At 37.1% G+C, this 12,789-nt stretch overlaps 1 protein-coding gene across 11 annotated transcripts in view; it reads left to right on the forward strand.

Annotated features, from left to right (window-relative positions):
- MADD (MAP kinase activating death domain) overlaps positions 1-12,789 on the forward strand; it is a 68,760-nt gene that overhangs the window by 35,035 nt on the left and 20,936 nt on the right. For 10 of the 11 annotated variants that reach the window (XM_083862915.1, XM_083862920.1, XM_083862917.1 and 7 more), the window contains 5 exons: positions 153-303; positions 2,753-2,959; positions 10,750-10,847; positions 11,189-11,272; positions 11,729-11,887. In XM_083862915.1, the coding sequence (XP_083719041.1) occupies positions 153-303; positions 2,753-2,959; positions 10,750-10,847; positions 11,189-11,272; positions 11,729-11,887 (699 nt within the window). Of the gene's footprint in view, positions 1-152; positions 304-2,752; positions 2,960-7,698; positions 7,753-10,749; positions 10,848-11,188; positions 11,273-11,728; positions 11,888-12,789 lie in introns of all 11 variants that reach the window. The other variant, XM_083862913.1, reaches the window with a different exon arrangement.

Raw genomic sequence — 12,789 nt, forward strand, 5'->3', positions numbered from 1 at the left:
CAGGGTCCTCACACTGAGTGCCTGCTGAGGCTCAATTCACAGGAAGTTTTTGCCAATTGCAAAAAGCTGATGCTACAGCAGTTTCAGGATTTATGTTCTTGAATTACTTTCTTGCTTCTGAAATGGCAGCACTAATGGGGATTTCATTGCAGGAGATCAGCCGCAAAGTTTATAAAGGCATGCTGGACCTGCTGAAGTGCACTGTGTTAAGCCTGGAGCAGTCATATGCAAATGCTGGCCTGGGAGGCATGGCCAGTGTTTTTGGCCTGCTAGAGATAGCACATACTCACTACTATAATAAAGGTAAGAAAAGTGTTAACAAGTACAGAATTTTTATGAACCAAACAAGATTGGGAAGGCAGCTGTTTTTGTGCCTTTTGGTATTTCAGGGCTTTTTCAACACTTCCAAAATGGTGAGAATTGTACTGTTGTTACTGAAGCCTTATAAAACTTGAAGACTGTTTTGTGTTTCTTACACAAGTTACTGGACCAGTAACTTATGTAAGTAACACAAGTTTCTAACTTGTGTAAGAAAGAGCAAAATAATAGCCATACTGGTATTTAATTGAAAATGGAAACTCTGTAGTGGGATACAAAACCTGGCACTTCTACAGCTGAAATGGAGATCCTGAGAATGGGGACCTTCATCTAAAACTGTCCCAGCCACAATCTTGGAAAGTTGTTGCAGGCAACCTCAGTAGGGAAGAAGATACTTGTAATGTGGAGCTATATGAGTCTTGCATCTCACCAACCACATTGCACTGCACAATTATTCTCATACAATTAAATACTCTTAGAGAAGAAAGTCGGAAAATATCTCTTTATTTTTCAGCTGTTTCTTAAGAATCTGATTCTTAATGCAAAATAAGGAAATGCATGCTAAGGAAGAAAGCAAAAGATGACAAAAAGCTAAATCTCTGCTTAGTATCTGACTTTCCTGTAATCTCAAATGATGAAAAGTTACTTATTTCATAGTAGCAGAGGAGTAGCATCTACTAAACCCTTTATAGTTGGTGTTCGGGGTCTTGCATCAGGGATTTTTTAATGAGTTGGCTTAGATACCCCCTGCGTTCCTTTCCAGTCATTCTTAGAATACTGAGGAAGGTAAGGAAGGCTGTACTAGTAGAACAGTCCTGAATGTGGAGAATAGGCTCATTTTGGTAATTACAAGCTTTTAGTCTGACACCGATTCTAAGGAAAATTGGAGTGACTGGTGTAAAGCTCAGTAGTTTTAGAGTGAAAACCAAATAGCATACTCTGATGGTAAGTAGAGTTTTCCCAGTAAACTAATCATGGTCATGACAGACAAAATTTGGTGCAAACTTTTAAGGACTCTTCTCATTATTGCATAACATCTTAATTTGTAGTCAAATTTTAGCTGTTTGGTACATTTTTCTTGTTTTCAATTAGTTGAAATTAGTATTTGTTTCTAGAAATGTTTTAGAGAGATTAGTCCTTATGTTGATATTATTTAACATATAGTAATAAAGTAGTAATCCTACAGGACATGATGGATATAGCTTATTTGTCTAGAACAAGCTATATCTTAATAAAGCATGTGATCTTAATAAAGGTTTGATTAAGTTATTATAATATGGTCAAACTAAGGACTTGTTTTCAGGAAGAAGGGTAGCTGGCAATAGTAGTAAGATTGGGAGGTATGTCCTAAGCAGTCTCCTGCTGCTGTATGTGAACTTCCCACTATTTACTGTGTCTGTAAAACCTGGGAAGGGGGGCACTGTGTATCTGCAAATGCACATTTGGAGTGCTGGTACTGTATAGTATCTTGATGTATCAGTAACAAGACCCACAACTGAGGTAGTGCTCCTAGTTCAGGTCATCACATCTTGCAAATTTGAGGAGGTTTCTGAAAAGATCTGCAAGGAATTGGGGAAACACTTTTGCTCTGAAGGATGAAAGTGTTCAGTCTGTTGAGTGTTAGATGTTGATTCTTTTCAATTACTACCTAAATAGAAAAGTGCTACTGATAGCAGAATCTTAAATCCACTGAACAAAGGTGTCACAAGATTTAATGGTATGACAGGTTTAGATAATAGGAAATGAAGTTTTGACTATTAGATTCATCAGGTGTTGAAATAGTTTGTGCAGGAGGCTTTTTATAGAAAATGTGGTTTTAATTATTCTTTTCTGAAGGTTTTGCTGCAATTCAAACTGTGGGGTTTGATACAGAGAAATAATTCAAACTGCCTTTAGGGACATACGGTTATAGGAGGTCTCAGAGACTGTTGGAAGAGCTGATTGGTATTTTTGGGTTTTTTTTCCCTAACTGGAGTTTAATTTAGTGTTACCCATGAAACTGATTTATTTGTCATCTTTGCACTGTGAAAGGAACTTACTTACCTTCTATAAATTGTATTCCTGGTAGTTTAGGCAGAGTTGTTTAATTTTTCATAATTTTGCAGAGGAGATGCTACAGTTACGATGTCAGAGAACATTCCCAGGTTTCAGATATACAGAAATAAGATACTTGAGTATCCCTAAAACAGTATTCTGGCTTTCTCCTCAACTCTTTCCACCAGTGTTTCAGACTATGAGCAAGCCATGCTGACCTATGGGAGCAAATGTGGCACTGAGCTGTTTCAGTGCCAGGCTTAATGATTTAGGTGAGACCATCTGTCTCATCTTTCTTCTCCCGCTCTCATTTCCTTTTTCCTTATGTTTCTTTCTAATTAATTGTTTATTCATTGTTTATTTATTTATTTTCTCTTAACACTGCTCTTTTTATTTAAAGAACCAGAAAAGAGAAAACGAAGTCCTACAGATGGATCTGTCACTCCAGTTGGCAAGGATCCTGCATCGTCCCCAAGGGTGGAGCCAAAACCTGCAATGCAGCTGCCGGTACCTCAGCTAATGCCAAAGCCACCGAGCCCTGCAGGCAAAGGGCCAAGGGAGTTTGACACAAGAAGTCTAAAGGAGGAAAATTTTATTGCTTCCATTGGTGTGTATTGAGGTGCATGTGAAGTGTAGGGGGGACTTCTGTTTGGCATTAGGTTCTATTTGCATTCTTTCCATGTTAACACACTACATTGCTACTGTGACATGCTTCATTTACGCCTTGGATCACAAGGAACAATCATATGTGTTTTCACCCTACTCTCGAATAAACTGTCCACTGCAATTTTCTTCCAGAACCTGTCTAATCTTAATTGTTTCTATATTTCATTACACCTTAAATAGCCTTATTTTTTGCTCTGTGATTGCTGTTTTCAAGCAATGGAAAATGGCAAAAGAGGAACAGGGACAGCAGGACTTCAGAAAGGGCAGCTGTGGAAGGGAAACATGAAAAAAGGTTTTCTGTCATTGCTGACTACCTGTGAATTACGTAGATTGTATCCTGATTATAAGTGGGATCTAAAATCTGCTGTTTATTAACAACAAAATTTCCAAAAAGATTTTAGTTGAAATGTTACAGTTTCAGTGAGAAGGACTGATGGATTTTCCTTCTATGCAATAGCAAATAGAATGTGTGTTCTTCTAAACAGCATCTGCTAGACTGGTCACTGGAGATTTTTCTGTCTTATTCTTAGACGGTATAGGTTTTCCCTTTGTCTTAGGAAAAGGTTTGAAGTAGGGCTTTCAGAACTCTTTTTATTTAAAAAGGGCTTTACAGACTTTTTTTGGTGGAGGAGAAATAAAAAAATTACTTTGGTTGAATTATGTGGGCTGTGGATTGTAAACCATCAGCCTATGGATATTTTTTTGTCAACTGCAAAAGTAGGTCATGTTAAATTATAGACATTGCTTCTTATGCCCTGTTTAAAATAACATTTTCGTGGAATCACTGCATGAAAGATTGATCTTCTCAAAGTGTGGTGCTGTAAGGATATATGTGTAGTTTGCGGGTAAGATAAGGGAATGTGTTTGTTTAGCAGCTGAGTGACAGGACCACAGACATTCATTCTACACACATGCACTAACTGCAGGCTTGGTGCTGTCGAGTCCTGAACTGATACTGAACCCCTCTGACTTGACTGGCTTTCTTGCTTAAAGAGGTAATCTGTGGAGGCAGTTGCTCAGAAACTAGTCTTGCACTCTATTTGAAAAGCTGTGAGGCAGTTGAAAGAGTTTCAGACTTTACAGCATTTCAGTTAGTTGTTTGGTTTGCTCTGGGTACTTGATTATTTTTCTGTAGAAGAGAAAAAGGAAAGTGTGCTTCTGGCACAACTAAGAATAAAACAGGCTCTTGGACAGTGTTCTTTTAAAGAAAGAAGAGAGATCTTTTGATGAGATTGTTAAGATGAAATTAAAGCCTCATATAAATGGAAGTCATAGAGATCAGATAATTCTTGTTTGTGAAGTAATATAAGAAGTGCTTTTCAAAAGAAGTGCTACATAATATGCCATGTTAACTACTGTTGCCAGAATATTAGCCTTAAACAATACACAATCTTCAAGGACAGGCAAAGGTACATTCTCATTATGGTGGTTCTGATGCTATGATAATTTCCACTTGTCTTTTATGGAGCTAAATTACAAGAAAAATACGGTTTTACCTAGACTGACCAAAGTTCAAAAGTTGAATGTTTTTCCTGAAGCCTTTTTTTCTAACTGCTTTTGTCTTTCACCACAAAACACGGACTGGTCTGCAAGTCACTTTTTAAGAAATTGCTGCAAAAACTGTAATCTCCATGTTCATCTGACTTGTGTGATCTAGAAAAAAAGGATGTTTCTCTTGGGTTTTGGAGAGATAATTTAAAGCTACTTGCCTATTATACTTCCCTTATATTCTGTCATAGAAACTTCAGAATAAGTCAGGACTGGCTTTAGTTATGGCTTGGCTGTGAAATGCAGATGTTCTCATTCAAACTAATTTATTTAGGGAAGAGCATTTGGTAAACATTTACATGTTGCTGAAACAACAGTGTGTTTGTAAATAGTTCCATCTAAACATGGGAAAAAAATGTTTTTATGAAGATGATCCAGCAATGGAACAAGTTGCCTGGAAATGTGGTGGATTCTCCATCTGTGGAGAAAGTGAATACCTGACTGGGCATGGTCCTTTGGCAGGCAGCTTTAGTCAATCCTGCTTTAAAGCACGGAGGTTGGACTAGATGATGTCCACAGGTCCCTTTGAACTTCAGCAGTTCCTTGATTCTGGGAAGTTTGGAAGGTACTTAAACCTCAGGTTGCATACATGTAAGCAAAACTTTGAATTAATCTCTTGGTATTGTATAGATGAAATGCAAATTGGGCTGCTAACCTTTTTGCCTAGATACAGGAGGAAATACTAGAATGAGAAGTCTTCAGAAGGATGGAGTAAAATAATGTACAGTTCTGTTTTCAGTAGTCATATTTAAAGTGTTAGTGTGGTAATTAACATGCATCTCAGATTTAGAGCTGAATCTGTGCAGTTTTCTGGTACTACAGGAACAATGGGCATGAAGTTCACAGGGTTCCCTATTTCTGAGGTGAAGTGGGATGGATTTTTAGCAGCTGAGCTTTGATCTTGACTGTGCTTTGACCCTGAATTCCTACCTAGAAAATTCAGCGTGAAGATGATGCTTCTGATACTCACCAATTGCTTACATCTGGGGTTCTTGTCTTCCGGGGTTCATCACCCGTAGTGTAGGCCATCACCTGTAATGTAGGTCTTTTTGTTAGGACACTGGTGGCTTTTAAGCTGATAGTTAATTAATTTAACCTTTTATGTTAGTGATAAGTTTAGTTTATTGTGTACTTTCCATAACTGTAAATGAAAATGTCAGTACTAACTGAAGTTTCCATTACTAGTTTTTAAATAATTGTTTAATCCAGTCAGATCACTTTATTTTGGCTGAGTTTTTTAAACAGAAAAGATTGTGCCACATATGTCATCCACATCATGTCCTTTTTGGACCTGCTGTCCTGTTTAGTTCAGGGTCATGTAACAAATCCATAGTATAGTATTTTATGCCCTGTGAGTTTATTTGAAGTGTTGTTTTTCTTCTTTGACTAAGCCATTGAAAGTAAAATCTAGTCTGTTTTTAATGTGGTAGGATATACTCTACACTAAATTAACAGACAAGTCAGCTAAAAATAAGTTAGTGGCAGGTGTTATAGCTTTCAGATTGGTGACTTTGAAGTAAAGCCATATAGACTGAGCACAGGAGAGGCCAGATGTTTTCAAAGCCCTTTAACAAACAAATTTAGTCCATCTTAGAGATTGTTATCTGTGTCAGTGTATGCTCAGCTTGATAAGCCTGTAGGATGCTGTTTGGATCCCTCAACAATTTTATCTTATCCATCTGTCTATTTATGAAGGTTGAAGGAACATCCATCAATCATGAAGTAGATCTAGAAGTTGCTAGGCTAGAAGTCATCTTTCTAGCTTTTTCTGCCTTGTGTTTCTCTCACTCCTGATGTCTTTTTTTATAATACTTTGGAGCCTTCCTCCACAGTTGTAACCCATCCTTTTAAATTTTTTTTCCAGTGAACATTTTGCTCAATAGAACTTATTTAGAGCCTGTCTTGACTTTATTTCTGCTATTTGCAGGGTGGAATGGGTCTAACACACTTAAGTGATCTTTCAGTTGCTCAGGAAATTTTCTGAAACAGCTGTAAAAGAACCTTGTTCTTCTTTTTCCTTCCCTTTGCCACTTTTCCAAGAGAGTCTTCCTCTGTAGTGTCCCCAGTTTTAATGGTGCTAGTGAGAGAGGACAGTGCCTAGCACTTAGAGTCAGCTCAGCATGTCAGCTTGTAAAGTTTCCTTTGGCCAACAGGCCAGCACCTGGAATGATCTGATGTTTCTGAGCAGAAAAGGTGACTTTTTCAGAGAGTTGAAGTGATAGAAAAGTACAAGTGCCTCATTACTGGTTTGTCCTATGGCTAGGTTTCAAATTCAGTTTTAAGAAAACTTCAGACTGTTTTGCTGGTCTGTGCATTGTATGTTCTCTTAGGAAATTTGTTGACTTGATTAGAGTGCTGTGACTTTGAATTTTGGAAGTGAGCGTTAAGCATGTCTAATATCTTGCTTATTTTAGTTCTTCACCATTTTCTATACCTGATAGGATCAAGTGGATGCAGCGAAGTTCAGCTCTTTGCAAATGGAACAGGTTCATAGGCAGAGCTAGGCATTTATTGAGAATGTTGTCAGGTCAAAAATAACTTGTAAACTTTGTGATAATATGTAAGATATAATATTGGTTAAATGTTGTGTTAACCTTTAATATTTTTGGAATTGCTGCTGCTGTTTTTTGTGTCTTTCTCCTTTAGTGATATAAACTAGAGACATTAAAATGTTTCTGTTAATTAGAGCTTCTGTGATGCCTACGTTTTAGAGGAGTAAATATCTAACAGTCTTAAATCCCTTTCTTAGAAAAGGTGATTCATTATTTGTTCATAAGAGCTGTTTTTCCTTAGTTAATTCACTGCTGTCAAAGTGTGGCCCGAGGAGGGATGTACCACCACAACTGTATGAAGTCATCTCTAATGTTTGAATATTGTGACTAAGAGATGATGCAGTGCTCAATAGCTAACATTGATTTCTTTTAAAATGGTGTTAATTAACCCTTGACTCAGTAGTTGTCATAAAAATCTGCCTTTTTTTTCTTTTTTTTTTTCTTTTTGCCTTTTTTGTCTTTTTTTTTCTTGAGGTGAAGGGGTGGGGTCTTTGTTTGAAATTTTTTTCCCCATTTTCACCTGTCTGACCAGCTGCTGACTCTTTCTCTTTCTCTCCTGCTTTCAATGCATCTTGGGTAGAATTGTGGAACAAGCACCAGGAAGTGAAAAAGCAAAAGTCTTTGGAAAAAACGAGTAAGGAAATTAATAAAAATGTAGAAACTGACGACTCCAGCCTCCCCATAACTGCCAACTCCCCAGGTGCAGGGTGAGCTTGCATCTTTGGCACACAGGTTTTATACTCACAAGAACAAAATCTATCAAGAAAGTCTCCATTAAAGAGACCAAACAGATCTGTTTACCCTGAGGAAATAGTGTTCAAGTGTCTCTTTTTTTTTTTTTTCCCTTTCTTTTTTCCTTCCCTGAACGTTGCCTTCAAGGAAGAGGAAGCAGGTATTCTGCATCCTCACCAATCAGATGGAAGGAATTTTAAGATACTCCATCTCCTTCCTTAAAAGTTAAAACTTGTTTAACAAGTTGTTGACATGGATATGTTGATTGATTAAATGTTACTGGAATGAAGAATTTCTGTTTGTTCAAGCTGTGGGATGGCAAATTTTGTTAACTGGCATCAACCATGAGCAGTCAATCTGCAACAAGAAATACTTCTGAGGGGGAGAGAGAAGGTGTATGTGAAGAATTGTATTTATTGATGGCTTCTAGAAAATAGCCTCATAATAAAGAATCAACTTGATTTTGTTTTTCATATCCCTTGGTAAAGAAGGAGTGTAATAGTTTGAGGCTGTTGCAGAGTCTAAATAATAGTCTAAATCTACGCAAATCTGAACATCTGTTGAGATATGATAATGAATAAAATATTGAATATGTACACTCTGCAGGTGCAATACCAGGTTTTGCTCTTTCGGTTGTCACTGTTGTAAATAGGGACATATGACATAAGGACCACAGCCAATTTATAACAACCATGTTGTGGTAGGTGTTTCCTAACCATAAGCTTAGTTTGTACTTTGCAGAGCTAACACTGCCTATTTTACAGACTGCAGTTTGGGAAGGATTAATAGCTGACATGAATGAGTGAAGATTCCTAACATTCTGCCTAGGCCTGGGTTTGCTTGCATTAGTTCTAGGCCCCTCAGTTAAGTAGTTCTGTTAAGCAGAGATTAGCATCCAGAGTTAGTTCAGAGACAATGAATGGGGCACCTCTGCAGTACAACTTACTGTGCTTAACTTGTGAATTGCTGTCGGCTGGGGTAGGACTGTGTGAGACAGACATGGAGCACATGCACACACTTGCTCTCCCAAACTGAGCCTTTCAGGTAGGTGCCTGCACTGGGAGGGATAAATTGAGGTTTTAGTGTTCCATGTGTATTAGACATATGGCTCCATAAAGAAGGGAAAGGGAGGTTTTTAAGTGCCTGTAAATTGACAGTGACAACAATGTAATTGTGGCTATTGGGCTCCTTAAACTCAGTTACAGCTCTCAAATATCTGAACTGCTTCAAGGAATTTCAATTCCTTTAAAAGTCAAACTGATAGTAGCATATCTGAATTATATGTTGAGACAGGAAACTCCTAAATTGCTTAAAACACACAGCTGAAATTTTGTGTTATTGCTGTAGTAATGAGATACAAAACTTTTTGCTGTATCAGAACTGGAAATGATGACCACTTGAATGAGTGGAAATAGACCTCTTGATGTGAACTGTGTGTATTTCGGTGGAAAATAATATTCCAAATTATTAGAAAAGATATTTTTAGTTGCTTTTCTTTATAAATTTTGTTTATGCTTTCTCTTTCTTTAGAGTCTTTGAGGAGGTGATTTACAGTAACTAAGGCATTTGGGTCTAGAGACAAAATGCTATAACAGATGAAGAATACTTTCTGTAAACCTTTCACAGGAAGAATTGGTGGTTGAGTAGTAGCTAATATGCTTATGGCTTTGCTATTCATGAGTTTACATATCATCTCAAACTCACTCACACAAATCTTTGTATATTATCCTTCTCTCTCTCTCTCTCCCTTCCCTTTTTCTTTCCTTTTCACTGTCTTATGCTCTCTAATATTACATATAATACAAACATGTTCATAATTCCCAGGTTGTTGTGATCAGTGGTTACAGAGATAGTGGCATTGTTTGCTTAGAGATACTGGCTATAGACATAGGCATATAATACAAATAGTCCAGCAGCTGATCATGTCTTCCTGTTACTGAATAGTTGGCAGATATGGCTATGGCAGAAGTATTGCATTCAGTCTCTTCGCCTTTCTGAGAGTATTAACATTCTGTGTACAGCCTATAACACACTCTTTTCATTCAGTGCTTACCCAAATTTCTTTTCAGGCTCTACGTCTCCATTATTCTCTTTTCCTTCTGCCATCCCATCTGAGGACAATAGATACGATTCTAGAAGTGCATGGGAAATTGAACATAAAGTTCTTTATCCTTTCTTTCCCTTTTTTGTTTTTTGGATCTTTGGGTTAATGAATGCATGGCTTAAAAGCTTGCTGATTCCCTCTCTCTCCCTACCTATGTGATTGTCAACTCTGGAGAGCCATTTGTTAATGTAATTGGGGAACGTTGTGAAGTACAGCATCATACAAGCTTAGTCTTTAAAAATCTTACTGGGTAACACCAGTTGTCACTGTTGATTTTCTGGTCATGTGTTGCCTGATTTTTGCTTAGACAGTTGCACTGGACAACCAAAAAAAATCTGTCCAGGACTTCGAGCATTTAGCTGTTCCAAAAAGGATTCTGACTTTTAAGTAAATAGGTATTCTTTTTTATTACCAAGAATTAAAGGAAGTGGCTTCCTAGAGTTGAATGTCAACTGCTCTGCATGTGTTATTGTAACTGGAAAATACTTGACTGTTGTCTGTCCTCTTACCTCTCTTGAATGGCTAAGAAAGATACTGTTTAATTATAGTCACTCCTGGACTTCAGAGTATTTGAAATTCAAACTTAATTCAAACTAATATTTGAAGACTAGCAGATGTGTTCTGCTGGCCTTGTTGTTTTCAGTACCAAGGAATAATAAAAAATACATTAAAATTCGAAGAAATGAGAAAGCAAATCTGTTTTCTTGGTACTATTCCTGCTTCCAATCTGTCATCTGCTTTCTCCTATGCTGTTTTTTCTTGGCACAGTAATTATTTACTTCTTCCTTTGTTCAGGACCAGAAGGTGTGAAACAATTTGATTTGGGAGAAACAGATGAGAAGAAATCCCAAATCAGTGCAGACAGTGGCCTCAGTTTGGCCTCAGGTTCTCAGGTCAGTGGCTCCTATGCTTGCTTTATTTATGTAGTAAGAGACAAGATTCTTCTGTTTGCTACTTAATTATGGGAAGACTTCTAGGGTTTGAGTATTCTTGAAAGGTTCATTTGGAAAAATTTCTCCAGCCCTTTCTCTAGGGCATTGGTCTTTGTAAACTCAATTACAGGACACTATGGTCTTTTTGACAGTCAGACAGTAGTTTCTAATTGATTGGCTAAATAAACTAAGGAAGCATAAGGCATGTGATTCAAGAGCCCAGAAGAATAGGAATTTGATGTTCTCTCCTTATGGTAAAAACTAATGTGACTCTTCTTGTCCTTTATATGTTTTGATTGCAGAAGAGTGATTTTGACTCTCTTCCCAGTGGAGGACCAACAGTTATGGTCCGAAGTACAAGCCAGGATTCTGAAGTCAGCACTGTGGTAGGATATGCCCAGAGTGAAATCTGGATGTGATTGGCTGCTTGTTAAAGTGGGGAAGGGCATTTTGTGCCTACATTTTGTGTGGTGAGGCAGTATAGTGTCACACATACATAATGTATTCATGCATAATATTCTCTCTCCAGAATGTCTGAGTGGGTAGCAAGCATGTGTGTCTGACAGAACATACATAGTGCTTGCTTTATGGGCAGATTGCAGCCTTCATATATGGTGCTCATTGCTGTTACATATTCCTACATATTGGTGTATTTATGGAACTGGTGGATTGCAACAATTCTCTAAATATGTCTTCGTTGTGTATAAACCATCTATAAAAAAATAGAAGTTTAAAAAGGCAACCTGAGAGCAAAAAAGGCAGATTGTTTGATGCATTAAAAATATGAACGAATTCTCTGATGTATTACCTGTTGAAGGTAATTGCTTTGTTTTTCTCCACAGGTTAGTAACAGTTCTGGAGAGACATTGGGAGCAGACAGTGACTTGAGTAGCAATGCTGGTGATGGCCCAAGTGTGGAAAATGGTGGCAATTTAGCAGGATCCAGAGGCACTGTGTCAGACAGTGAAATTGAGACAAACTCTGCTACTAGCTCTATCTTTGTAAGGGCATTGCAGGCTTCCTTTTTTTTTTTTTTTTAATATAGCTTGTATAGTAATATTTCAATGTGTGTGCATGTATGGAAGAGGATCTCTGATTCAGTTCTGATGGTTAATTGTAAGCAATGACTTACAGTATTACAATATCAAATGTAGTTTTGTCTGGATCCACACACCTTTCTTCATTTCCTGTGGAATAAATAGTTTTTTGAAAGATTCACATCTTGCACCACCTTAGAGACTCTAGTAATGTTTAATATTAATTCAGTATTTCTCTCAACCAAATCAGCATTTAATTATCTTTCAAAGGTAGTACAACATTGGTGGGCATTGTTCATCCATAACTAAAAGGAAAATTCCCTCTTTCTTAGGAGCACCTGTTTGATGAGAGTAAAGGAGTGATCCATTCTCATTTTAGCAGCTGTTCTGTTTCTTTAAAATATTGCTTTAGTTCTATTTGAAGTGCAATCATAACATTTAAATATATTTGCCCAGTTGGAAGATCTGTATATGGTAAAATCAAAATGATTTGTGAGCAGTTCATTTTGTAAAGTCCTTGATTATTGTGTATAACCTCTAATAAACATCTTACCAAGAAAATAATGATATACTTGATTTGGCTGAATTGAACTCTCAGCAAAATAAGAAAACTTGCAGTGCCTTAAGATCAGTCTGTGTTAATTATTTTATAATCTTGATAAGATTGTAAAAGCCTTTGCAGGGAATCTACTTCTAATGTTAAGAAACAAACAAGACCATTGTGTTTCATGGCATATTTCTACAAAAAGCATGAAAATGATTTAACTATGTCTGCTTCCTCTGTTGCAAGAGAGTGTCCTCTCAGTTACTGAAGTCAGACTTTTTTTTTAACATTTACTTTTCTGCATTTTTCTACAAAACTAAAT

Source organism: Zosterops lateralis (genome assembly GCF_965231275.1).
Source record: "Zosterops lateralis genome assembly, chromosome: 6".
Lineage (NCBI taxonomy): Eukaryota > Metazoa > Chordata > Aves > Passeriformes > Zosteropidae > Zosterops > Zosterops lateralis.